At 41.2% G+C, this 26856-nt stretch overlaps 1 protein-coding gene across 15 annotated transcripts; it reads right to left on the bottom strand.

Moving 5' to 3' along the window:
* On the bottom strand, nucleotides 1–26856 carry LOC139462360 (troponin T, skeletal muscle-like). Of its 15 annotated transcripts, none has more exons than XM_071244023.1 (17): nucleotides 26757–26856; nucleotides 18696–18751; nucleotides 17783–17800; nucleotides 17422–17442; nucleotides 15975–16013; nucleotides 15145–15171; nucleotides 12301–12340; nucleotides 11516–11632; nucleotides 10739–10825; nucleotides 9882–10034; nucleotides 8335–8349; nucleotides 5902–6117; nucleotides 4934–4974; nucleotides 4419–4460; nucleotides 3894–3930; nucleotides 1421–1618; nucleotides 1–729 (listed from the first exon to the last, which is right to left on the bottom strand). In XM_071244023.1, the coding sequence occupies exons 2-16, from the start codon at nucleotides 18713–18715 to the stop codon at nucleotides 1460–1462; spliced, it is 1032 nt and encodes a 343-aa protein (XP_071100124.1). In that variant the 5' UTR covers nucleotides 18716–18751; nucleotides 26757–26856; the 3' UTR covers nucleotides 1–729; nucleotides 1421–1459. The 15 variants fall into 15 exon arrangements, with proteins under 15 accessions (XP_071100124.1, XP_071100125.1, XP_071100126.1 ...); XM_071244024.1 differs by lacking the exon at nucleotides 26757–26856 and adding an exon at nucleotides 21012–21131; XM_071244025.1 differs by lacking the exon at nucleotides 8335–8349.

The following is a 26856-nucleotide window of genomic DNA, read 5'->3' as shown; positions in this document are numbered from 1 at the left end:
TATGTGCTAAATCAACCATCAAGTTTATTCAACTGAAGTCTTTTCAGCGTTTAGGGCGTCTATGAGGTCATCACTCAATAAATTAAATATGACTCTTGAACCGTGTCTGGGTGTACGGGTTTCCCTGGCTGTAAGGTCGAGTTGAATAATACCAACTACCCATGCCACGCTGTGCAAGACTCTATAGTTTCCATATTCCAGCTGACACACTGGTGTTGGGGGCCATGGATCATACTGCAGTTCCGAGGTGCTTTCACAGCGAGCAGGTTACGGCCAGGGAACCCGTTCCCCGTGTTTGACCAAGGAAGACACACAGAAATCATAATAAATACACAAAATTCCAATGTACAGATTGATACCCAAATTTAATCCCTTAGTGAAGTGTTCTAGTAACTAGTATTGATCACAGAGTTGTAAAGTCGGCACAAAGCTAAGGGTAAATTATTCAAGTTGAACCAGGAAGACAACTGAAATCCTTTCCAAGAGAGTATTCCGCCAAGGAACATTACACGTGCCCATGGAGACGTATTGCACATGATATTGTCGCGAAAAAAAAGGCATTGAAGTACAGCTTTTTACAAAGTCTAGGGCGAATATTGAATATGTACATGATGCAGTTTTTGGTCTTTCAATTTTATCTGATGTCTTTGAGTCAGCACTAGAAAGATATGACTTGCATCCACAGACAGGCGAAGAGGCAAAGCAGGACTCGCTATTGCGGCTTTTATACTGTAAAAAAAAAGAAAGATTTTTTTTTTAAACAAAGAGATAAAGCATTGAACTGATAAAATGTAGTCTACATCAATTGGGACTATTGAGACATCAACTGAGAAACTGACATCAGCGATAATCAAAGGTGAAATGAAACATGAAAGGTTCCTGCAAATTGAAGTGGGAGTAAGTGTACAAACGTACAGAATCAAACTGGATATTCTACGAGATAAGGAAACACACTACCCACTCGCCTATCCTGGCGCTGGATGAAAATTGAGTAAGGGTTTTTTTCAATGACGTTAGTCAAGAGCACGTTGTTAAATTCTAGGGGTAAGCCGATACCGACCAGGACGGATCTGGGATTCGAATCACAACCAGCAGACCTTAATGGTCGTAGCTGCCGCCCAACGTGCTCGCCTGACGGGGGCCATTTTCTGTGGGGTTCCACGCCTTTGCTACTCGACTCACGCGATACAAGTGCTTGTGTTTCATGTATGAGAGATGTTCTCAGTGTATAGGCGGGGCGGTCGGGTAGCCTAGTGGTTAAAGCGCTCGCTCATCACGCCGAAGACCCGGGTTCGATTCCCGACATGGTTACAATGTGTGAAGCCCATTTGTGGTGTCCCCCGCCGTGATATTGCTGGAATATTGCTAAAAGCGGTGTAAAACCATACTCGCTCGCTCAGTGTATAGGCAGTGTACCTACCAGTACCCTAGACTTGAGGATATTCGCAGACAAGTGGATCTACTCATCACCCTCGCCTTCCTCATCTCCGGCTTTCTGGACATGCTGGATCTCCGGGGGTGGGGGTTCCACGGCCAATTCTTCGAACAGCTTGGCTCTTTCGTTGTATGTTCTGTGGTCGGTGTGGCGTTCATATTTACTGCACAGTTGGATTTTGGGCTGTGGAAAGAAAGGCGAGTTGCAGAATACATTTCACTATCTTTTATATATTGGTCTCCGAGGCAATTGTTATGATTCTTCAATTGAAAGCAAAGATGTGGCTTTTGGAGCATGTGAGTGTTGTTTAACGCCGCAATATCAGCAATATTTCAGCTATTCCCGGCTACCTGCCATATATCGAGTCAGGGCCATGCAAACCAGGGTTGTCTAGGCTTGACCAGCAGACTCGCTGGGTAGGATGAAACATATCACGAAGGTCACATACTACACCCTCCCAGTCATCTATTGCGTCGGCTCTCAAGAAATACATCGGGTACTGGGGACCTTGTCTGTCCCGGAATATACCCACAGTGAGACAAGCATGGGGTACTGGGGGCCAAGTCTGTTACGGGGTCTCCACAGTGAGACAAGCTTGGGGTACTGGGGGCCAAGTCTGTCACGGAGTCTCCACAGTGAGACAAGCATGGGATACTGGGGGCCAAGTCTGTCACGGAGTCTCCACAGTGAGACAAGCATGGGGTACTGGGGGCCAAGTCTGTCACGGAGTCTCCACAGTGAGACAAGCATGGGGTACTGGGGGCCAAGTCTGTCACGGAGTCTCCACAGTGAGACAAGCTTGGGGTACTGGGGGCCAAGTCTGTCACGGAGTCTCCACAGTGAGACAAGCATGGGGTACTGGGGGCCAAGTCTGTCACGGAGTCTCCACAGTGAGACAAGCATGGGGTACTGGGGGCCAAGTCTGTCACGGAGTCTCCACAGTGAGACAAGCTTGGGGTACTGGGGGCCAAGTCTGTCACGGAGTCTCCACAGTGAGACAAGCTTGGGGTACTGGGGGCCAAGTCTGTCACGGAGTCTCCACAGTGAGACAAGCATCGGGTACTGGGGGCCAAGTCTGTCACGGAGTCTCCACAGTGAGACAAGCATGGGGTACTGGGGGCCAAGTCTGTCACGGAGTCTCCACAGTGAGACAAGCTTGGGGTACTGGGGGCCAAGTCTGTCACGGAGTCTCCACAGTGAGACAAGCTTGGGGTACTGGGGGCCAAGTCTGTCACGGAGTCTCCACAGTGAGACAAGCATGGGGTACTGGGGGCCAAGTCTGTCACGGAGTCTCCACAGTGAGACAAGCATGGGGTACTGGGGGCCAAGTCTGTCACGGAGTCTCCACAGTGAGACAAGCATGGGGTACTGGGGGCCAAGTCTGTCACGGAGTCTCCACAGTGAGACAAGCTTGGGGTACTGGGGGCCAAGTCTGTCACGGAGTCTCCACAGTGAGACAAGCTTGGGGTACTGGGGGCCAAGTCTGTCACGGAGTCTCCACAGTGAGACAAGCTTGGGGTACTGGGGGCCAAGTCTGTCACGGAGTCTCCACAGTGAGACAAGCTTGGGGTACTGGGGGCCAAGTCTGTCACGGAGTCTCCACAGTGAGACAAGCTTGGGGTACTGGGGGCCAAGTCTGTCACGGAGTCTCCACAGTGAGACAAGCTTGGGGTACTGGGGGCCAAGTCTGTCACGGAGTCTCCACAGTGAGACAAGCTTGGGGTACTGGGGGCCAAGTCTGTCCCGGAATCCCAACAGTGAGACAAGCATGGGATACTGGGGACCTTGTCTGTCCCGGAATATCCCCACAGTGAGACAAGCATGGAGTACTGGGGACTTAGAGTGTCCCGGAATCCCGACATAGGGACAAGCATGCGGTACTGGGAACCTTGTCTGTTCCGAATCCACACAGTGTGACAAGCATTGGGGACTAATGGCCAGGTCTGTCCCGGAATCCCCACAGTGAGACAAACATCGGGTACTGGGTACCTAGTCTGTCACGGAATCCCCACAGTGAGACAAGCTTGCGGTACTGGGAACCTAGTCTGTCACGGAATCCCCACAGTGAGACAAGCATGCGGTACTGGGAACCTAGTCTGTCACGGAATCCCCACAGTGAGACAAGCATGCGGTACTGGGTACCTTGTCTGTCACGGAATCCCCACATGGAGACAAGCATGCGGTACTGGGAACCTAGGCTGTCACGGAATCCCCACAGTGAGACAAGCATGCGGTACTGGGTACCTAGTCTGTCCCGGAATCCCCACATTGAGACAAGCATGCGGTACTGGGTACCTAGTCTGTCCCGGAATCCCCACAGTAAGACAAACATCGGGTACTTCGTACCTAGTCTGTCACGGAATCCCCACAGTGAGACAAGCACAGGGTACTGGGTACCTAGTCTGCCCCGGAATCCCAACAGTGAAACAACAGTGTCATGATAGTGATGAATACTTACGGGTGCACTGGTGAATTTATCAGCAAGACGATCAAACCTGTATAAAGAAACAAATAAACTTCGTCAAATACAGAACAAGGAGTGAGTGAGTGAGTTGATGTTACGTTACATTATAATCTGCTTCAGACATTTCACGACATGTCTGCCCATGGTGAAAAAGGCCACAAAGTGGTCACATGGTAAGCATGAATTTGTTTGTTTGTTGTGTAACGCCACACTCAGCACTATTCCAACCATATGACGGCGGTCTGTAAATAAGCGAGTCTGGACCAGACAATTCAGTGATTGACATCATGAACATCGATCTACGCAATCGTGATACGATGACATGCTTCAACCAAGTCATCGAGGCTGACCACCCGATCCCGTTAGTCGCCTCTTAAGACAAGCATAGTCGACTTTTAGGACAAGCATGGGTTGCTGAAGTTCTGTACTTCAGGGGTATTACTTGTACCTTTATTTGGTTTTGATTGTTTTCTTTTGATGTGAGTAATCATCTGGGAATGTTGTAAAATGTTTACTTACGATTCGTCAACCTGTACTGAGGACACTCCTCGTTTGCCTTTTCTAAAAAAAAATACAAACAAGTTAAAGTTAAAGTACATATATTTTAAACAATAATCTTTTGGACCCCTTTGGGTTTGATTTGCTCTCATTTGCCTTCCAAGAAACATCAAGCGTTTCCTTCTACACAAATGACTCCAACGGACACTCCAAGTAACAGTATCCTCATGCGACACTCAAGTGACACGACATAGATAACGCTGTGTATAAACGGGTAACACCATATTTAAAATCATTGCTAACGTTAAGAGTGAGTCTACACCAGACCATCCAGACGTGGGAACAGCACCTGCTCCATATGTAGTAGTTATAGTAACGTCACTTGCACCAGTTTTAAACTTCAACCAAAAACTAAAACAGCCAGTCGTTAACACGTTCCCTAAATTATCTGTTGTATCTGCTGATTACTTCACGTAAATCAACTCCAAACCACTAGTACTACCAACTGAACAGTGGAAACAGAGTGTGTGCCTTACCCTTTGTTCATCTGTCTGGCTCTCTCGGCCAACTCGATCATCTGTTGAATAGAACAAAGAAATCGCCATGATAATGCTCTTGTGATTGTTTGTTTGTTGTTTAACGTCGCACTCAGCAATATTCCAGCTAAATGACGGCAGTCTGTAAAAAATCGAGTCTGAACCAGACAGTCCAGTGATTGACATGATGAGCATCGATCTACGCTATTGGGATACGATGACATGCATCAACCAAGTCCGTGAGCCTGACCACCCAATCCAATTAGTCGCCTTTTACTGCAAGCATGGGTTGCTGAAAACCTATTGTACCCCGAATTTTCCCGTGTCGCCACTATCATACAAACTGTTGTTTGTATATGGGGCTACATTCATACTGAATATTGATTCATTAAGTGATTGATATGTTCAGCATTCGTGTTAAATGCTGTAATAAATTGAAATCTCGCCTGAGTGTTTTTTGCTATCAAATATATCAACACGAGTTGGTAAACATTTATCGACGAGTCTTGATATATTTGGTATCATAAGACACGATGGTTAGTTTCTATTTGTGATCCAACATCATCCTTCCAGCTTTTCTTGCTTGTAGACAGTATCTAGAAGTGGCCTGTGTGTAAAACGTACAGCTAAGCAGCTTCATTGGCAGCGAGATCGGTAATGTCATTTGTTTGTGACGTCGCGGTAACCGATGAGGTCACAATAATATGCAAATATGACGTGTTGCAAATCTCATTATCTCCCGCGAGACGAAGCTGCAGGCACAGCTACCAGTATATACCGGACGTGTTTACAAATATCCTAATCTCCAACGAGACGAGACTACGAGCACAGCTACCAATATGACAGATGTATGTTTACAAATCTCGTTATCTCCAACGAGACGAGACTACAGACACAACTACCAATATGGCGGACGTTAGTACACCGTCTGCTACCTACACAGTAAATACGTTTGGATATCCACTCACGTCATATTGTTGTCTCTTGAATCTCTGTTCAAGATCATACTTGTCCCCTTCCAAGCGACGGATAGTCTCCACGAGCTCCTTGGCGCGTCCAAGGAGCTTGTCACTGGTGAATCCTTCGATTGAAAGAGGGTTGATTCTCTGGGCCAAAATAGCGCGTTTCTCTTCTTCGAGCTGTTCCTTCGATTTCTGCATGTCGTCCGCGTTCAAGGGCTCGAGCTGGAAGTAACATCACAAGGCTATTTTATTTTATGTTCAATACTCTTGCATACATGTGTTACTTGTTGATAACAATGGCCATGCTATATTCAGAATGTATTTAGTTGCATTGTAAATATAACGGTATTTGCTTCAACGAGTCTAATATATTTCACACAGCTCCTTATCATTTGATTAAAAACTGAAAATGTTTGGATTGTCATTGATAATAGAGTGCCTACCTTGTCCAGTGCATTTTCTTGTCATTAATCAATGAAACCATTAAAAAGCAGTTAACTTTATTTAACTCATTTCTAAATGTATTTACACTAAAAATAATCTGTCAACTTCCAGTATTAGGTCTCGTTCTGCTTCTGGATGGCAATATATATTTTGATAAATGACAAAGTTATCTACCTTTAAACCTTCCTCTAATAGCATGTACTTTACAATTGAAAACTGTTATTCTATCAGGTATTAGTTATGAAACAACCCAAGTCGTAGTGCCTGTACTAACACATAAAGCACACAAGAACTATCTCTGCAGAAATTTGTAACTATTCATACTAGCATTAATATTTATTTTCACAAATTGAACGTGTTGTATCAACAGATGCTATAAGCATCACAAGATAACAATGGTGTGTGACGTCATGAACTACAAAGTACGGCTGAACAAACTTGTGATACCAGGAATAAATGTCGTTGTTTTCATTAAATCATATTCCGAAGACGTTTGGCGAGCGAAGTTTGCATTGCTGGAAGCGGACGTGAAATCTCCAACATGCTCTTTTGATGGGTAGTCTTACACATGCCAGGTATCACAGTTTTGAATTACCGACAAGTTACTGCAAAATTGTATAATCTGTGACAACTAGTTATATAAAATTTATTGTTAGACAAATTTAAAAAATGTTACCAAACTGTAAATATTGAACAAGTGTCACAGTTTACGCGGATTTTGCAATAAAGGGACGAACACGCTATCAACCCAGTTAGAACAGAGATTTGCTACCAAAAACTGTGTGTGAGTAGACGGTAACTGGTGGACAATGGTCACTCATAACACAACAGTGCACATCTGTAATAAATACAATGGACATACACACGAGGGCATTACTAATCGCCCACAGCTGGTCCTGCATCCGCAGCTAGTGGCCCTTGTAAACTACAGGATGGTCGTTAGAACTAGGACAGCCACATTCATGGCTTGTGGTGGAGTGAGTTAAGTGAATGGACGCTATTCACGTCACAGTGTCCTGAAAAGTGACCGAGCCTGAACCCAAGACACCCGTGGTTGATAGCGTGAGCAACAATTAACTCTTTCGTGGTACAGTGACACTCAAACCAGACTGGCTGTGAGTTGGTTTTGCTTGGTGTTTATGCAACCACATACTAGCGATACTCGTCAGCCATTTTGATCATCCGATTCTCATCATAGTCGCCCCTTGCGATAATAATGACTACTTACTCGGCTTGTCCTGTTCATTACTCGAGTTCTCAATGTTAATGCATTATAATTCTTATGATACATTAGGGCGTTATGCAATGAAGCTAAATGAAACTAAAATGAAACTAAAGTTATCAAAAGTTCTGATTCGTTGCAGTCCTACAGTATGTTTAATACTTTCGGGTCGGCTTTAATACTATCACATTATGCGAAACATGACTAAAACAAGACATAAATGGTTAATAACAGTTATTCAATTATCAAGTTCAATTTACCTGTGCAGCAGAAATACGTATACATTCTGTGAGGTTAGATTCGTGAATTAGTAGTCCGTTGATTAGTAACACTGTCGTTAGTACACTTGTTTACGTGTTGTGTCATTAGTTATGCAGTTGTAAATACACGTCAAGATCAGCATTATTATAGAGGCATTCATTAGTCGTCCCTGGTTATACCGAATTCCTGCCCATTGTGTTATGAAACATAAATATTAAAACCGTCAACCAAGGTATTCCACAAAGAAAATATCTGAATGTCATGGAGTAAACTGTTTGACAGCCATTACTTAGAAGTTGATGGATGACAAAGTAGACAATAATTCATGGATACAGAAATTAAAGAAGATGTTATCCATTAATTGTGTCCACTTTGTCATGATGGACAATTATAATATTTATATCTGTCAGTTATAGTTTGATGAAAAATACGATAGCTCTCTATACAGAATAACCTGGATGACAGTTTGTTAAGATTAATACATTAACAAGAACTTATTCTTAACTACTTACTACACCACGTTCGGGCTGAAAGTTATAAAAGCCAGAAGCTAGACCAGGCCTACTCATTCGTTGTCCAGTTGTATAAATACATTGACATCAACACATGGAAGTCATTGTTAATTTGTAAATATCAACATATGACGAATTGCAAGGATACGTCAGTAATATATTTCTGGTTTTATGTTTAGAAAGATACAAATTTGATAGACAAGAATGACGCTAGTCAATGATCCAATGGAATCATTCCGTTTCATAGAAAAATCACCGGATATATAAATATTAATATATACCTCGGTTCTTTTTGGTTTGTATTCAGGAAATATAAATCGACATATCCTTGGAAAAAATATATATGGATGTAATTGTTTTACAGATCGATGTTATTCGTAATTAACAAATGATATTGTTGGCAAAGCATGGCGATTGAGCTGTAATACGCGCTGTTACATACAATATGCAGTGTTTGGTGTGAGATGCATAAGGATTGGTATAGACCATTACAAGTTGTCTAAGGGTAAAACAACTCAACAGTCGTTGCAATGCATGAACTATGTGAATTATGGTAAATATGTCTTGAATTTTTCGAAAGAGGAAAACTAAAATATACTGAAATATATTAGCCCCTTTTCTGTTATAGTGGACTCGACGAACTCCGATTTTCAAATACCAAAATGCAATCTATAACAAGCGTAAAAATATTGTTTCATTTGAATTACGTTCTATAGTTTGTCGGATTTTTTATGCATTTGATGCAACTGACTGATGATTGTTGAGAAAATATGTTGTATTAAGACAAAAATAATTCAGAAAATAAAAATACGATATCAAGAGTAATTAAGTCTAGTAATATTCGGCAGTTTGAGAACAAGCAATGTAGGATGAAAGCACATTATATGCAGTAACAACACGGATTCTCTCACAAATATCATCGCATTGAAGTTATTACTTTTTTTACAGAATTTAAAAATTTGTTCTATTTTCAATCCATATGTGACAACGATGCTCTCTCTTCCTGCCTCGAACACATCACCATGTTGAGACGAGAGATCCTCGTGCCAAAGCTCCACTGAAATCTTTATGTGTTTTAACATTCCGTAATAAACGAGACTTTAAATGATCACCAACACAACTAATTGATAACATTAAAAAAATGTTTCCTGAGTAGTTTCTTTTGGTTGCTCATTGTAAAATTTGTGTGTGGAACACATATATTTTTCAAAACTCAATTTACCAAAAAACATAGAATCCGTGTTATTTTCAATGATGATGCCGTTATATGTTAATGATTGCTTATTACAATCCCCAAATTATATGTTTATATATCCAATATATACAAACTGCACAATTCGCATATATGTCATCCAAGTAAATAATATCAGTCAGATCATTCCGAACATGTATGCATATATCTTAAATTATAAAGTGTTAAAAATAGTCTTCAAATCTACGTCCATATGAAAACCAAACTACATATGCATTGTACATGTGTGTGATGTAAACCTGAAAAAAACTTTCGTTAGAGCAAATGCGCTTGTTATTTCAGTGTTAACACGTACCCCTCCAGAACCCTTCTCAGAGTCGCTACGTTTTGTGATAACAAAGTTGGGCTTCTTGGATTTCTTCAGTCTTTCCTCGGCTTCTCTCTTCTTCCTCTCCTTTTCTTCCTTGATTCTTATCTCTTCCTCGGCCTTCTTCCTCTTTCTCACTTCCTGAGGAGACATTCAGGGTTAATAATGAAAGGTCATGTATAGAGTCAAAGGCGCCATTCTATAGCTATTCAACTAAAATGCCGGGCAAAGGAAATATACCCTTGAAAATTGGATTTGATAAAAATGACAAACGTTATCAGAACATTACTGGGCTGAAACTGTCGCCGAATCACTGCACACTTAAGGTCCAAAACGCATCTATGATACCCTTATCAAATACATCACCATCGAATAACCATTTTTGTTTGTTTCATTTTTAACCACCATAAAACCACAATAAAACATGGCTGCATACTTCTTCTGCCTGGCATTTTATTTGGGCCCTTTTTATGAATTAAATCACATGAGCAAATATCTTTTAGTTTTAAGTTGGTTACAAATGAATTCTAACACGTGACCTACCTAGAAATATCACTTTTGCAAATTGCAAAATATTTTTTTCTCCTTTATAATTATCAAATTAGTTTGTGGACAATTCTGAGACTCTGACAAGGGATAACACCAGTTGATTAAATATCCAACATCTATAACAACATGTGTCTATCATGCTACGGGCATTATTCCCGGGCAACGGATACATACACTTAAATGATCAGCACCTTTGCGAATATACGTTACATCATCCGTTAAATATGTATATGCCACATACATATTTAAATGTGAACTAAGAATTAGGTCAATGAGTTTAGTTTTACGACACTCACCTCTTCTGCCTTCCTACGTGCTTCCTCCTGAGCTCTCAACTCTGTCAGGCGAACTTCCTCGGCCTCACGCTCAGCCTTGCGTCTCTCCTGTAGCCAAAGGTACATATTATTACAGAATCTAAATTTCTTGCAAAGAATAGAATGTTAGTCCCCTTTTCTATATTGGTATAACATTTCTTTCATGTTTGGTTCTTGTTTAACGCCGCAACCTGTAAATGACATGGACCAGACAAACCAGTGACTGAAACCAGGAGCAGGATCCACGCCATCGGGAACAATGTCACCACTCAGCCAGTCGACAGAGCTTGATCACTGATCCTCTTAAGTCGGCTCTTACGACAAGCATGGGGTACTGGAGAGTTTTCTTCCACAGAATCTCCTCGGGCATTGTGTGGGATAAATTAGGCTTTGTATTTTTAGTCGACCCGTGAAGATCCGGGGTAGAGTATGTCTTCAGCAACCCTTGCTTGCCGTGAAAGGCGACCATGCTTGTCGTAAGAGGCGACTAACGGGATCGGGTGGTCAGGCTCGCTGACTTGGTTGATGCATGTCATCGATTCCAATTATGTGGATCGATGCTCATGATGTCAATCACTGGATTGTCTGGTCCAGACTTGATTATTTACAGACCGCCATCACATAGCTGGAATGTTGCTGAGTGCGGCGTTAAACAAAAACTAACAAACAAACTTTGTATTAGTCATATATGGAAAGTGTTCTGCCTGCCGTTGTCGGGGCCGCAGAGAGAGCAATGAGACAACGCAAGTTGACACTAACCCTCCTCTCTCGCAGCTCTTGGATCTCCTGAGCCTCCTTCTCACGAGCTTCGCGCCTCATCTCCTCATATTCCTCCATCTCCTGCTGCTGCTTCTCAATACGCTGCTTCTTGGCGTCCTGGAACACACACATGAGCATACTAAGCTTGACGTGGCAAGTTGGGTATTTTTGACAATTTAGGAAAGATGCACATTGCACAAGTTAACAAAACGCATGTGATAAAGGGACAGTCAAAAGGGGCGGTGAGACTATATGCATTCTTGTTTTTGTTTTGTTGATTTTAAAAAGGAATTAATCAAAATATACATTCTGTGTACAGGAATAAGGCAGCGAGGTTTTCCAAGCAAAACTTGTGGTCCTTGTTTACATTGTTTACAAGATGATAAAATATACCGCCCAATAAGACCCAATAACAGTGAGCCATGCTTTTTTACTATTTACATTACTGATACCTCAAAAAAGTTACCTTCACATACACACGGGTCAAAATTGAGAACGCATGATTGTACATTTCGTAATATAAAGGTAAAACCGAAAATTTGATTGGTATCTTTATGACGGGATAATATACTATTACGTGTTATCTGTCTCACGTAACGCGAATATAATATTACATTTTGCACGTGCAGTGCACTGTCCCTTGAAATGGGGATATGCGGTATATTTTTCCACGTGATCAAATGACGATCTCTGAGTGGGCAAGGGCATTTAAGTGAGCTATAACAATGATCTCAGGTTTTTTAAATATATGAAATATAAAACTTTTACACTTCAGAATTACGTACCTCCATGGCCTTTCTTGCCTCGTTGTCATCCCCATGTTGTCTGTTGAGCAGAAAACACATACATGTACATGCCAGTAGATCAAAGTGAATGGTGTGGAACAGTCATCTCTCAACGCGGAGTAGATTCTACCATGTCCCTATCTCACGTCGATACGTTTAGGAATGATGACTGAAGACGATCCTCAAGGTACAGCATTCAGTGAGAAGTCGTATCTACGTCACCCGTGAATACATACGGTTGCTTCGTGGTGTAGTTGCTATTGTAAATATGAAACTCCGCCAGGGAATAATTAGTCTCGTTTATCCATCGAAACAGATTCCTTTGGGTGTAAAAGGTAAAACTGCGGTGAAAACAATACGAATGGATCATGGGAGGTCGGTGACGACACCAGGCCCCGGGATCATGAAAGTGGTCTTAGCTCAAATTTTGCTAAGCACGAATTTTGTCTTAAGTGTTTAAGATTTTGCTAAGATAAGATTCGGTCTAAGGTATCGCAGCTGATTTTGAAATATACGTGATGGTATTTGCGTCTCATTACCGGTGTACGTATAAAACGAAACACTACCCAACATGGCTGACACAAAACAACTGAGCAAATAAAGGTGAAAAGCCCCAGTGGCAACAAACTGAAGGAATATCAAAACTTGAATGATAGGTGGGGACTGTGGGAACGCTGAGTGGGGTAGAATCTATGCCAGTTCATCACCGGTTAGACCAACGATGAAAATAATGGTAGAACGACGAAATCTATATCTCTCAAAGAGCTCCTCGTCGTTGTACAGATCAAGAGGGTTGAATCGGTCTCGAAATGTCCGATGAATTGCTATTTTTTCCTTTTTAGCCCCTAGGCGACGCATGAGGCGAACAACCTCCGCCATCTTTCTTGCTACAAATTTTGTCTTAAGTCTTCTCAGGGGCAGTCTCAGGACTTAAGATCAAATTTTGTCTTAGACTTAAGATATTCTCATGGGTGAGCTTCGTGATCCCCGATTTAAGACAAAATTTGGTCTTAAGTCTAAATCTTAGGAGTTAAGACAAAATATGGTCTTAAGTTAGTTTCATGATCCCGGGGTTTGCGGACAGGGTAAGACAAAGGAGCCAAACCACAGCCTGGTTCCAACGAGCTCTCTGGCCAAAGAACGCTCAGAATACATCACATAAACAGCAATACTACTCGTTCTCTTTACCTTATTTCAATACCAGGCAATGGTGGGTTCGCACGGAGTTCATACACGGAGTTAAGTTATTAACGGACCTAACGGATTTAGTTTGCTGACTTCAAAAGCCTGTCGTCAGTCTGTCTCTCAGTCCCTACACCATGTTATTTTCGCCAGCTCTATCTGTAATGCAAAAGCCCTAAATGAAGTCTAGATTTTCTCTGCCAATCTCACTGGGGCTTCCTTTCAATCTAATGGAGTTATCACAATTATATATTTTTAGAGACGAAGCGTTAGTCTGCGCGGCCGTCTGTATTCACGGGTGATGTGGGAACGTAATTGTTAAAAAACTGAATAAAGAGCTTGTCTACCAGAAATTTTCCTGATTCAGATTTTCAGAAATGTCATCACCATCGACAATGCAAACAAGGGCGGATCAAGCATTTTAAAAAGGGAGGGGCCCAAAATTTCAAAATCCCCTCTCAAGATACTTTTACTGCCTACAACATGCCACATTTTGGTTTTCAGTGGGAGGGGTCCGCGCCCCCCTGGACCCCCTGGACCTCTGGATCCGCCCATGACAAATGACAGGGTAATGAACGGGTTACTGATGCTATTGACCAATGTCCGGCACCGAGAGGTTTCTGTACTGTTTTCGTTATAACACGCAAGCATGCCATACTACTATACACCGTATTATTACTGTGGATAGTGAACAATTAGAAATGAAGCAATAATGGTGTTAATTGGTTATATTTGTGTTATTAGCATGATTATTGAGAGACAAGCACAGTTATGTTCAATGTGTTGTATACGTATTCAGAATAGAAGCTATCAGCTTTTGTCCTGTCAACACTTTGTACATCTCAAGGAAAACTTGTTTTCCATTTCAATTGTGTTACTAGTTCCACTGCTATGCGAGTATAACGATAAGAATTAAACTACTACATTGAAGAGTGTTTATAACTTAGCACGATAACAACTTGTCCTCGCCGAGAAAAGACGACATTGTTGAGACAGCGTTAAGTAATATTCACTCTCACTCACGAAATGTCAAAGAAGGTGATAGGATTTGATGTACTCTTAAGTTGAAATACACTATCATAAATATGAATAAATCGTATTAAAATAGCATTAAATATTAAAATATTGATCAAAACTGAACAAAAGATGGTGATATATATAATTATTTTTTGAAAGCATTGCGAGTATGTGGTGTTCCATTGCAAAGTCTAATTTGTGTTACGGTACAATATTGAAAATTCAATACATTAACATTGACTTACGACAATAGTAACGCTATTAATTTTGTTTGTTTGTTGTTTAACGCCGCACTCAGCAATATTCCAACTATATGACAGCGGTCTATAAATAATCGGATCTTGACCAGACAATCCAGTGATTGACATGATGAGCATCGATCCATGCAATTGGGATACGATGACATACTAACCAAGTCAGCGAGCCTGACCACCCGATCCCGTTAGCCACCTCTTACGGCAAGCATACTGGCCTTTTACGGTAAGCATGGGTTGCTGAAGATCTATTCTACCCCGGATCTTCACGGGTCCATAACGCTACAAGGATAGCTTTGTTGAACGAGCCATGTGTGTGTGTGTGTGTGTGTGTGTGTGTGTGTGTGTGTGTGTGTGTGTGTGTGTGTGTGTGGTGTTCCCATGAACTTACCTTGCAGGACGCACAACTTCCTCGACTCTGAGTGGGTTAAAAGCAGGAGATGGTTAGATCATTGGTTATGTAAACGAATCACAACATGAGAGATTAGTGGATTATCCCTGGCTACTAATAACATAATAGAGATTAAATCAAATCAGAGGTCGGGCTTGCACGATCACAGCAATGCAATATAGTTTAAGGTGTACACTTGAAAATTAGATACGACCAAAAATTACTCTATCTAAACGTTACAAGGTTGAAAGCATTCGCCGAAACACTCCAAACTTAAGGTCCCAAACGCACTTTGATACCAATATCAAATACATTACCATCGAATAACTATAAATGTTGTTTTTTTCACTTTAAGCCAACATCAAACATGGGTGTATACTTTCTTTTGCCCGGCAGTTTATGTATGATAGAGAAGATATTGTTTTTTTTAATGAAATTAAACATTTTATCACATATTTTACAGGACTGACATGAGTCGTGCAAACCCGCCCTCCTTAGTAAATAACGTTGAATTTGCAAATAAAATACATGTATGTCTTACATGAATAGTATTTAATAATTATTAAGAATTGTTAATGATAGTAAAGACAAGCACGTATATGTGAGTTGTTGACAATTAGTAAAACAGTAGATAACAAAAAAAGTATTCACATTCGAATCCAATTTACGTCATATTGCACCATTACAGAAATTGCTAGATAAAACACAGACAATGATTTGTTTCAAGACATAAGCAGACAGCCGAGCCATCTGAAAATATCAAAAAACTCAAGTCGTGATTCACACGTGCGGACAAACGCCCGCAAACACGCACGAACACACGCACTTACTGACTGGCTGGTTCTTCTCGAGCAGAAGTTTCCTCTGGCCTGAGCAGAGCCGAGCAGATTTAAAAGCAAAGAGTGAGCACAGAAAAGCGAAAAGTAAGCATTAACGAAGGAGCAAAGCAGTGGCACTTTCTGGCTGTGATTGTAACGTCAGGAACAGTGACCTTTTTCGCAAGACACAACTCTGAAAGCAATGTTCTTTGATCCCATTTGAAATCAAGTAATTGTGCCAAAGGAACAATGAGTTGCACCACTGCTTTGATCAAAGAGCAAACGTCATTATGAACAAAGTTACAGACACGTTGCGAACAAGCATGCTTTACTGAACATTTACACAATTCTCTGAACATACAACTTGCAGATATATTTATTAAATTAATAATAAATACAATAAAACAGACATTTAATACTGCACCAATTTTTCTGATGAAGCGTGCCATATTCAAGCCAAATATTTATGAATGCTGATACGTATACCAAATGAAAGATCGTGTTTATTGAAATCATAACACATGCCTTTACTGACGACCGAGATGGATCGATAACCCAACAACTGATGTGCAGACTCGTAAGTAATTTGCGAATTGATCGTCTGTTGATTTCAAAATGAAAATGTTTCAAAATTTAACTTTTTCAATTGAGTTTCATCGAATGCCAATATTTAACATTACTAAACATGAATGCAGGAATGGCCGTTAACGTCAACTGCCTTCTCTGTTGAGGAGAGAATGGTGGTTTTGAGATGCCATATAGTATAGAATGAATAATGGAGAAACGTATACGCAAGCAGTTAAGAATTATGATTTGGTACGTGGTGGTTTTGCATTGTATATGCATACACATATTCTCCACCAAGTCAAAGGATAAAACATTATTTGGTCATATTGAACCACCATCCATAACTCGACCTTGACAGTCGTGAACTATTCGTGAAGACTCTGCACATATTGTTGGATTCTAGAATGAGGGGATTGTACTGGTTAAAGACAATTCTTATGTTCACTATATGGAGCTAAATGACTAAAAGGGAGATTCGTTAAAGTCGTGAACAGCTATAAAAGGGTAGGACTTAAACTGATATTTTCCTAAAGGACATTGGTTAAACGATGTAAAGGACTATTTCAACCAATGAACGATGAAGGATGTATATTATGAGGAGAAGGCTATCTGCGGTCTACTCTACAAGCGTGTTGAATCAAGGCAGCGTGAGAGGGTGGAACGCCATTGTGCTGGGCAACCCTTGAACAGACTAGTTCACTTACTGAGGCGGGACAGACGACCCTCTGTGTGGAAATAAGTAGTTTGTGACAAGAACATTTATAAAATAAAAATACAAAAGAGAGAGAGAGAGAGAGAGAGAGAGAGAGAGAGAGAGAGAGAGAGAGAGAGAGAGAGAGAGAGAGGGGGGGGGAGAATCAGAGAGAGAAAGAGAGAGAGAGAGAGAAAGTACTGAGGCGGGGCAGACGACCCTCTGTGTGGAAATAAGTAGTTTGTGACAAGAACATTTACAAATTAATAAAAATACAAGAGAGAGAGAGAGAGAGAAACATACAGAGAGAGAGAGAGGGGAGAGAATCAGAGAGAGAGAGAGGAAAGAGTGGGGATCAGACAGACTACATCATTCATAAGGTTAAGTTCCATTAACTATTTTCTATATTTAGCTCGAAATGGCTCGGGGTTAGATATTAGTGGGCATTACAGTTAATACACTGTCCAGTGTGCGGTCCTTGACCTCTGGTCATGCTGGTGTGAGCTATCCAGTGAAGGTGATATATTGTTACTGTGTTACAGTGTGAATTATATGTACTTACTCCTCTTGTCCGGCTTCGCTGGAAAGTGAAACATTCTCATGCAATACATATTGAGAAATGATCAAACTTTGTCCATTATGATTATGAAAAACTCTAGGGTTCTATCTTCTGAATTTAAAACATGTTTCGACAAGAATCAACAGGCGATCAAAGAATATTTACTTAATTCCCTTAGATTTGGTTGTTTGCTGTTTAACGCCGCACTCAGCAACAATCCAGCTATGTGATCTTAAAATAATCGAGTCAGGACCAGACAATCCAGAGACAGACATCAAGAGCATCAATGCACGCAATTGGGATACGATAACATGCATCAACCAAGTCAGAGAGCCTGAGTGAATGAGTATGGTTTTACGCCGCTTTTAGCAATATTCCAGCAATATCACGGCGGGGGACACCAAAAATGGGCTTCACACATTGTACCCATGTCGGGAATCGAACCCGGGTCTTCGGTGTGACGAGCGAACGCTTTAACCACTAGGCTACCCGACCGCCCCTTCAGCGAGCCTGACAATCGGATTCCGTAAGTCGCCTCTTACAACAAGCATAGTCTCCTTTTACGGGAAGCATGGGTTGCTGAAGACCTATTCTACCCCGTATCTTCACGGGTCCAATCCCCTTAGAATAGTCTGAGTCCTTTACGTGTAGGAAAACTCATTGATAATGTCTTGTTCTGCCATTGTAGCCCCATCAACTGATTGTAATGAGTGTGAGCAAGTTATTGTACGATGTGGTCAGCAATGTTCCAGCTATGGCACACTCGAATATCATCGAGTCTCATCGGGTATACCAGTGATTGATAGCATGAACAACCTGCCACTCCATCGGGGCACGATGACACACAATCAGCCAGGTCACCTCCCGAACACTCGAGTTATGGGAATCAAGGGGAATTACTTCCAGTTATACGTACAATGATTCCTCGTCCGCCATTATGAAGGAGGAAACGCTGTTAGGTACTTAGCAGATCTGAAACAGAAGAAAGAGATCTTATTACATGCATCGGGGGCATGGGTGGCCAAGTCGTCTAAGGCGCCGCGATTCGCTGTGCAGAGTTGCGTCCCTTGGGCACGCAAGAAACCTATGATTGTGGGTTCGAATCCCGGTTCGCCCCGATTATGTTTCTAGGTTTGTCAGCACCATACCCGTGCTCATGGGTTTCACCGAAGTGGTAAACGTCTGAGGCCTGCATCACTTCGGGCTTTCCTCCCACATTAAGCTGTCACGCCGCGATATAACTGGAATACTGTTAAAAGCGGCGTTAAACCCAACTCACTCACTCACTAATACATGCATCAGATATCCGTTAATTATACCACAGAAGGAGACAGTGGGCTAGCCTAGTGGTTATAGCTTTCTCTCGTCATGCCGATACCTTGGTTCGATTCCCGACGTGGGTACTATTTGTGAAAGCCACTTCTAGTGACCCTTGCCTTGATACAGCTGGGATACCCATAAATGCGGCGTAAAACCATACTCATTCACAATCGATTTAAGATATTACGAAGTCGGATGTAGCGAATATTTGAACCGAATTGAGGGTTTATTTCCCAAAGAAGGTATTTATAATGTTTTTCAGATCAGAAATTGGATTAATGATAGCTTTGTTATCAATCGTCTTCGGATAATACGAACTGATTTGGAAGGTCACTTGTAACTAGTCACATCCGGATTAGCAAGTCGCATTTGTAATTTGCGTAATAATTGTTGCAAGTTTATATTACTTGCCAATCGAAAATCTTTGGAAACGATTTCAAGATTCAACTTGACTAACGTGTGATTATGTAACATTTCAAAGATTCGAGTCGGAAATGGTCAACATTATAACACACTGCGCTACGCGTTCGACCGGTCATTAATGATAATTATTTGAAACTAAATTCTTAAAGACATTTAAGAATTATTTTTTAGTGTTTAATTTGTGTCATCGCTATGGCAAATATGGGTTTTGGGGTCACCGATGTTCCCATCACTATATCATATCAATACAAGGCCCCCTATTGGAAATACAAGCTACACTGATGTTCGATTGAGGAGGTTGAACAGTTGTATAGTCTGTCTCCTGGCCCCTAGAGAAGAAAAAAATAAAAAGGAGTCCAACTCAAGTCTAGATTGCCTCAACCCTGAAATTAAGGATTGTTCTGGGCGTCATATGGATGTTTTTGTGGATATATATTTTTAGATAAGATAACTTGATTTTTAGGAGTAAATTTTCAGTCTAAGTCTTGTACTGTAACTGAAGCTGGATCGCTAAGCATGTTTTCGAGAGAAACATATTAGGTACAATGAATACTGTGATGTAAGGTTGATTTACAGTGGCAAAATGATACTGACAACTCCGAGCAAACGAAATAAAAGATTTGCCAAACTGTTACTAGTATCCCACTTCTCCCCTTTCGAAATTCCAAGATCGCCTTTGTCAATGTGATCAGAGTAAGGATCTCAATGGCCTCCAATAGATACAGAATGCAGAGCTCTGATGGCGTGTAACAAATCGCTTCTTAAAAACTGTCTTGTCAGCAGAAAATGCAACACGGTTAATGGACATACCAGGCTTATATTGATACTGATGCCATATTGGTCAACTGCAATTGATTATATTTCCCTTCATCATCAGTCTACAATCTTTGTGTCCAAGGCACATGGTATTATACGGGAACTGGACAGAGAAATGCCAGTCCCGCCATCTGGGAGCAGTACACTGTCTATCCAGGAATTCCATGCCAAGACCAAAATAGGAAGAGAGCTGGTGAAGGGTGTGTGGGTGTTATGTGGGGATATCATTCAGAGATCCTGCGTTATCTCAACTTGTGCGTCCTAAGATTAAGATACATGGCATCACAGTTCAGTGAATGAAACTTATTTTTGGAATATCGTTTAGTTGTTAGCGAACTGAGCAACCTGATACAAAATGCCAAAACGCGGAGGAATCTTTTTTTTTACACCAGACAAGTGACTGACAAACGGGAACACACTTAATCTCATTGTACACCTTTTTTCCATTTTCCAACAACAATGTAATAATGGAATAGAATTTTGAATACGGTTTTTAAGGTAAAAGTAAAATTTTCAAAAATATGATTGAGTGCAAAATGTTTTCTCAAGCTGAAAGAGAAACTAACCGATAAACAAATGAAGTAATTACAGTTCCAGGAATAGACAGGGGGCTGTGTTTAAACCACACAAAAAATCCGAGATGAAGTGAAGTTATTTTGAGAAAGCCATTTACCTTTGAAATTCCAAACGGTAACGAACAGCCTATCCGTACGTCCGACTAAAACTCCAAAGAAAGAGATGCGTAAATCCTATGTGAAATGAAAGGAAGCCGGACACAAGGGATGTTGTCTGTACACAAACTGAGGCCTCTAAAATGTCGGCTACATATATCCAAGCCAACAGAAACCCCCTGACGTCTGCCACTGGTGTCAGGTTTCCTCGCCCGTAGCAGACGATAGTGGCTAAATATGCAGCAGACGATCGCGGCACGTGGTGAGTGCACTACATAAGGTCTTTCTGCGTGGAAAGATGATATCACCAGGTGGGCGCTGTCAGGAGGGGGATGTCTGTTGCGAAGCCAGGGATTAATTAATGGCGTAATCAAGGAACTGATATGTTTGTGGCTTTAATATTTCCAACATGGAAGTTTTGGTCACGAGGAATGTTTCTTTCGCAGAATAAATATTTGGACTTGAAACACGAACAGAAAGGTTGAAACACTCATACTTTTCTGTTTTTGGCTAATGATAATAATAACATGCGTCATGCGTCTTGCGTCTTGCGTCTTGCGTCATGTGGTGACATGTTTACTGTCCCCACTACAGCTAATACTAACCATTACAAGGACTTACGCTGATTATATGGCTTCTATGCGATTGTATTTTAAGCTATAAAATAATTTTGTCACAATACTTTAAGTGTGCCTAATAAACGTTGACGTCGTATCTTCTCATTCTAGTTTAATTCATGGTTATGCTCTCACTTAAGTATTAAATGTTTATGTACACAAAACTTTTATCAGGCCGTCAACCAACTGTCTGCTTAGACCATTCATTCGTATTGTCATCCGTAGGCCTTTAGGACCTCGAGGAGCTATCCGTGAACGTTACTGTAATTTGCACCTTGATAGGAACAGGGGTGTCTTATCCTTAACAACGAAGGTATGTGTTTCCTATTCATGTGTGGTTGCCATAGTGATGCAGAACTCGAGTCGATTCCTCACATGTGATGGCGCCATAACGATATTGCGTTACGAGGCCCTGCCAAACGGAGTATCAATGCAGACTTGAATATGTGCCAACATGTTGAACTACACAACACAGCTCAATTCTGTCTGTATTTTTACTGATTAATTGGTTTCATTGCATTTTGTTTGCCCTACCTTGTGAACTCCGGTATGTGCTGCAAATGTCGCTACCTTCATCGCGTTCGTCCAAACCAGGGTAAGGCGAAGATAGAGCTAATGTTGTTTATGCTGAATAGGGAGGATATGTAATGGTCTTAATTATGTAGAGGGCGGCTAGAACTAATGTTGTTAATTAAGTAGAGGGAGGCTAGAACTAATGTTGTTAATTAAGTAGTGTGGGGCTAGAACTAATGCTGTTACTTATGCAGACGAAGGCTAGAACTAATGTTGTTTATTATGTAAAGGGAGGCTAGAACTAATGTTGTTAATTATGTAAAGGGAAGCTAGAACTAATGTTGATAATTATGTAAAGGGAAGCTAGGACTAATGTTGTTAATTGATTAAAGGGAGGCTAGAACTAATGTTGATAATTATGTAAAGGGAGGCTTGAACTAATGTTGTTAAGTATGTAAAGAGAGGCTAGAACTAATGTTGTTTATTATGTAAAGAGAGGCTAGAACTAATGTTGTTAATTATGTAAAGGGAAGCTAGAACTAATGTTGATAATTATGTAAAGGGAAGCTAGGACTAATGTTGTTGATTAATTAAAGGGAGGCTAGAACTAATGTTGTTAAGTATGTAAAGAGAGGCTAGAACTAATGTTGTTCATATTGTAAAGGGAGGTTAGAACTAATGTTGTTCATTATGTAAAGGGAGGTTAGAACTAATGTTGTTCATTATGTAGAGGGAGGCTAGAACTAATGTTGTTCATTATGTAAAGGGAGGTTAGAACTAATGTTGTTAATTAAGTAGAGGGGGGCTAGAACTAATGTTGTTAATTAAGTAGTGTGGGGTTAGAACTAATGTTGTTAATTAAGTAGAGGGGGGCTAGAACTAATGTTGTTAATTAAGTAGTGTGGGGTTAGAACTAATGTTGTTCATATTGTAAAGGGAGGTTAGAACTAATGTTGTTCATATTGTAAAGGGAGGTTAGAACTAATGTTGTTCATTATGTAAAGGGAGGTTAGAACTAATGTTGTTCATTATGTAGAGGGAGGCTAGAACTAATGTTGTTCATTATGTAAAGGGAGGTTAGAACTAATGTTGTTAATTAAGTAGAGGGGGGCTAGAACTAATGTTGTTAATTAAGTAGTGTGGGGTTAGAACTAATGTTGTTAATTAAGTAGAGGGAGGCTAGAACTAATGTTGTTAATTATGTAGAGGGAGGCTAGAACTAATGTTGTTAATTATGTAGAGGGAGGCTAGAACTAATGTTGTTAATTAAGTAGAGGGAGGCTAGAACTAATGTTGTTAATTAGGTAGTGTGGGGCTAGAACTAATGTTGTTACTTATGCAGACGAAGGCTAGAACTGATGTTGTTCATTATGTAAAGGGAGGTTAGAACTAATGTTGTTTATTATGTAAAGGGAGGTTAGAACTAATGTTGTTTATTATGTAGAGGGAGGCTAGAACTGATGTTGTTCATTATGTAAAGGGAGGTTAGAACTAATGTTGTTTATTATGTAGAGGGAGGCTGGAACTAATGTTGTTCATTATGTAGAGGGAGGCTAGAACTAATGTTGTTACTTATGCAGACGAAGGCTAGAACTAATGTTGTTCATTATGTAAAGGGAGGCTAGGACTAATGTTGTTCATTATGTAAAGGGAGGCTAGAACTAATGTTGTTAAATATGTAGAGGGAGGCTAGGACTAATGTTGTTATTTATGTAAAGGGAGGCTAGCACTAATGTAGCTAATTCTGAATTGAGAAAATAAAATTCTGAAGATGGATGACTGACCTGTCTCCACGTACCGGTATACACGATATACTGCACCTCCTGTTTATGAAGTTGTAAGCAGACGTGAACTGACTAGGTAGTGCTTGAAAAGTGCCCTGTGATTCAGTTATTGTTGTATCAGGCGAGTATCTAAGTATCGGCGTGAGAGTGTGTGAGGTGACCACAGCGTTATGTGAACTATAAACATTTCCACCCTAATTCCTAACGATGCCTATATCTAGAGGTTGGGTTGTAGTTAGTGGTTTAAGCTTCGTTCGTCAAGCCTCGGGATCGATTCTCCAAATGGATAAAACTTACGAAGCTCATATATTTTTTTATTTTAACCTCAGTTTCATTTTTATTTCACCTCAATCCCCGACGCCACTGAACAGTTTTGATTTTAACAAAAAGTGTAAATGTTGTCATAACCGCCGGTGTAGAAACAAACAAAACGGTTGATTCATTGATGCCAACATTCCCAGTGAGTATGTGTACTACAGATGGAGGCAATCAATTATAATACTCAAGTAATTTAATCTAAGGTAATTATGCAATGAAATCTTGTAGTTACCCTAGACCTCAGCCTAAGTTCAAGGTCACCGCGACCTTGAGTCCTAGTTTGTGGTAGCTCTTACAGCAACCAGTAGCTGTTCACATTTCATGTGACAGCCTTGGGATACCTGATACAATTAGATAACCCAGGGCCTCACAGAGCCTGCACCCCCGGGGAGGAAGAAGCACCCGTGCCCGGGAGCTACGTATGGGGTCGGGACATTGGAGCAGGTTGGTAAACGATGGATACGTCTGTGATTACACATTACACAAGGTCCCTGCAACTGCGTGAACACACTTACATAGTCGTCATGGGGGGTGGGGAGAATGCGTGTGGGGTTGGGCGGGGAGGGGGGCGGTGTATTGATGAGGGTTCGTCATGTTGCATCGCATATGACAAATGTATCTGTGGGTCATTAGGAAATAAATGCGTATATGCTTAGTACAGACGGTTAACTAAAAAGGGCAACATCCTCGGGTTAATTAGAAGACCCAACACTCGGCATAGGCGGATCCAGGGGGGAGGGGGACCAAGGGTTCCGCCGCACCCCCCCACCCCCCCCCCCCCCCCCCCCCCCCCCCCCCCACCCCCTCCCCCACACACATACCATTTTGAAAAATAAATGTATGATGTAGGCAGTAAAATTATCTGAGAGAGGAAATTGATATTTAGGAACTCTCCCTTTCAAAAATGCTAGATCCGCCCTTGCTCGAGTTCAAGTACTTCAGACAGACACAATGGTTTCCTACATGGTATTTCTTACAATGTCTAGACCTAGGCAGACAATGGGAACCGTGGAGCATAATGACATAATTTGTTAGTCCTCTTTAATTGGGTTCAGGGTGCGAGGTTGATTTGTTAAGGAGTGGGAAGTACTTATAAATAACGCCCCACCCTGTATTCCTCTGTAATATACACGGCGACGTCTCCGAGTGGGTGAGTGAGTTTTACGCCGCTTTTAGCAACATTCCAGCAATATCATGGCGGGGGACACCAGAAATGGGCTTCACACATTGTACCCATGTCGGCAATCGAGCCCGGATCTTCGGCGTGACGAGCGAACGCTTTAACCACTAGGCTAACCGACCGTCCCGTGACGTCTCTGAAGTCATGGGACCATATGTAGGTCCATTTCTGGTTCCCCCATTGGTATTGGTACATATACATGTGTCGAGAAAGCCGTATGTACATTCGACTTTTCAGCTTCGCAGTATAAAGTGAACGAGAGAGACAAAATACTGTATTACCCCAGTCAGCCAATACAAATACAAAGGCCTGTCAATATTTGTATCTGAGCCAGATTAATAAGCGGCTACGCCAAACCGAATACACAGGGGACCTATTCTGTCCCGGTTTCCCATGGGCTGAATAATGCTTTGTGATAATAATGCCAAATGATGTGCCATTATTGTAGATCGGATCCTGCTTCGAGTTTCCAAACAAATTTCACGCACATGCATACCACTCCATACAATTGGGGAATGTTAATATGCATCGCAAGAATGTATAATCTCACACATAGATCAACCAATCAACGATTAAACTAAATCTTGCATCTTGACATAACAACAGATTATCCCATTCAGGTTGAGATAGAGATCCAAGATGGCGCCCACACTGACGAAACAGGTAAGTCATCAAGGTCATATGATTGTGTTGTGATGGAACAATCTTCTACATATGAGTTAAACATGTTGTGTAAAAAGACACTACTTTGGCGAATTTCAGTCAGAATATGCAACGATCAATAACACCTCTAGCTGACTATGACGTCAATACATATCCATATATTTGAATACTTGTCCCCACATATCAACGCAATCTGCAGGTGAGTGACGTACACCATGGATGAAGCAGATATCACATGAACGCATTTATCTAAAAAAATCTTCATTCTTGAAAATAGATTTAACAAACCGGTATGACTCATCAGGAACATACTTCGGGCAAACCTACACGATGATCCAAACGTCAAACTTGCAAGAAGACAATATGCACTTTAAATCGTTCTTACAAAAATAAACGTACACATTAATACTTCACATAACGAGATGACAATTCCAGTATTTTACGTTAACGGTACGACTGTGCTTACAAACGTCAATAACGGGACATAGTCACAGGCTGCAACAGGTGAAGATAAATAGCTCGCACAATTCATCCCTACAACGCATAGAAAATTGAAAATGATATTTTCGCATTACGTGCACATGAGACTTACGTTTGTACAAAGAGCCCGGAGGTTAGTTTTGCAAGAAAAGGTGACCAAAACTCAGTTTCGGGAGAAAGAAAATCACCTACCTAAAGGTATCGAAACAAAATGGCGGCCTGAACACTGCTCCTGGAATGTTTCTAAGAGGCCCACTAGATGTGAGGGGAAATACGAAGATAGATGCCAACA

Source organism: Haliotis cracherodii, unplaced genomic scaffold (genome assembly GCF_022045235.1).
Source record: "Haliotis cracherodii isolate W230 unplaced genomic scaffold, xgHalCrac1.p SCAF_15, whole genome shotgun sequence".
Lineage (NCBI taxonomy): Eukaryota > Metazoa > Mollusca > Gastropoda > Lepetellida > Haliotidae > Haliotis > Haliotis cracherodii.
The sequence above is the reverse complement of the archived record's forward strand: the minus strand, read 5'-3'. Positions and strand labels throughout refer to the sequence as shown.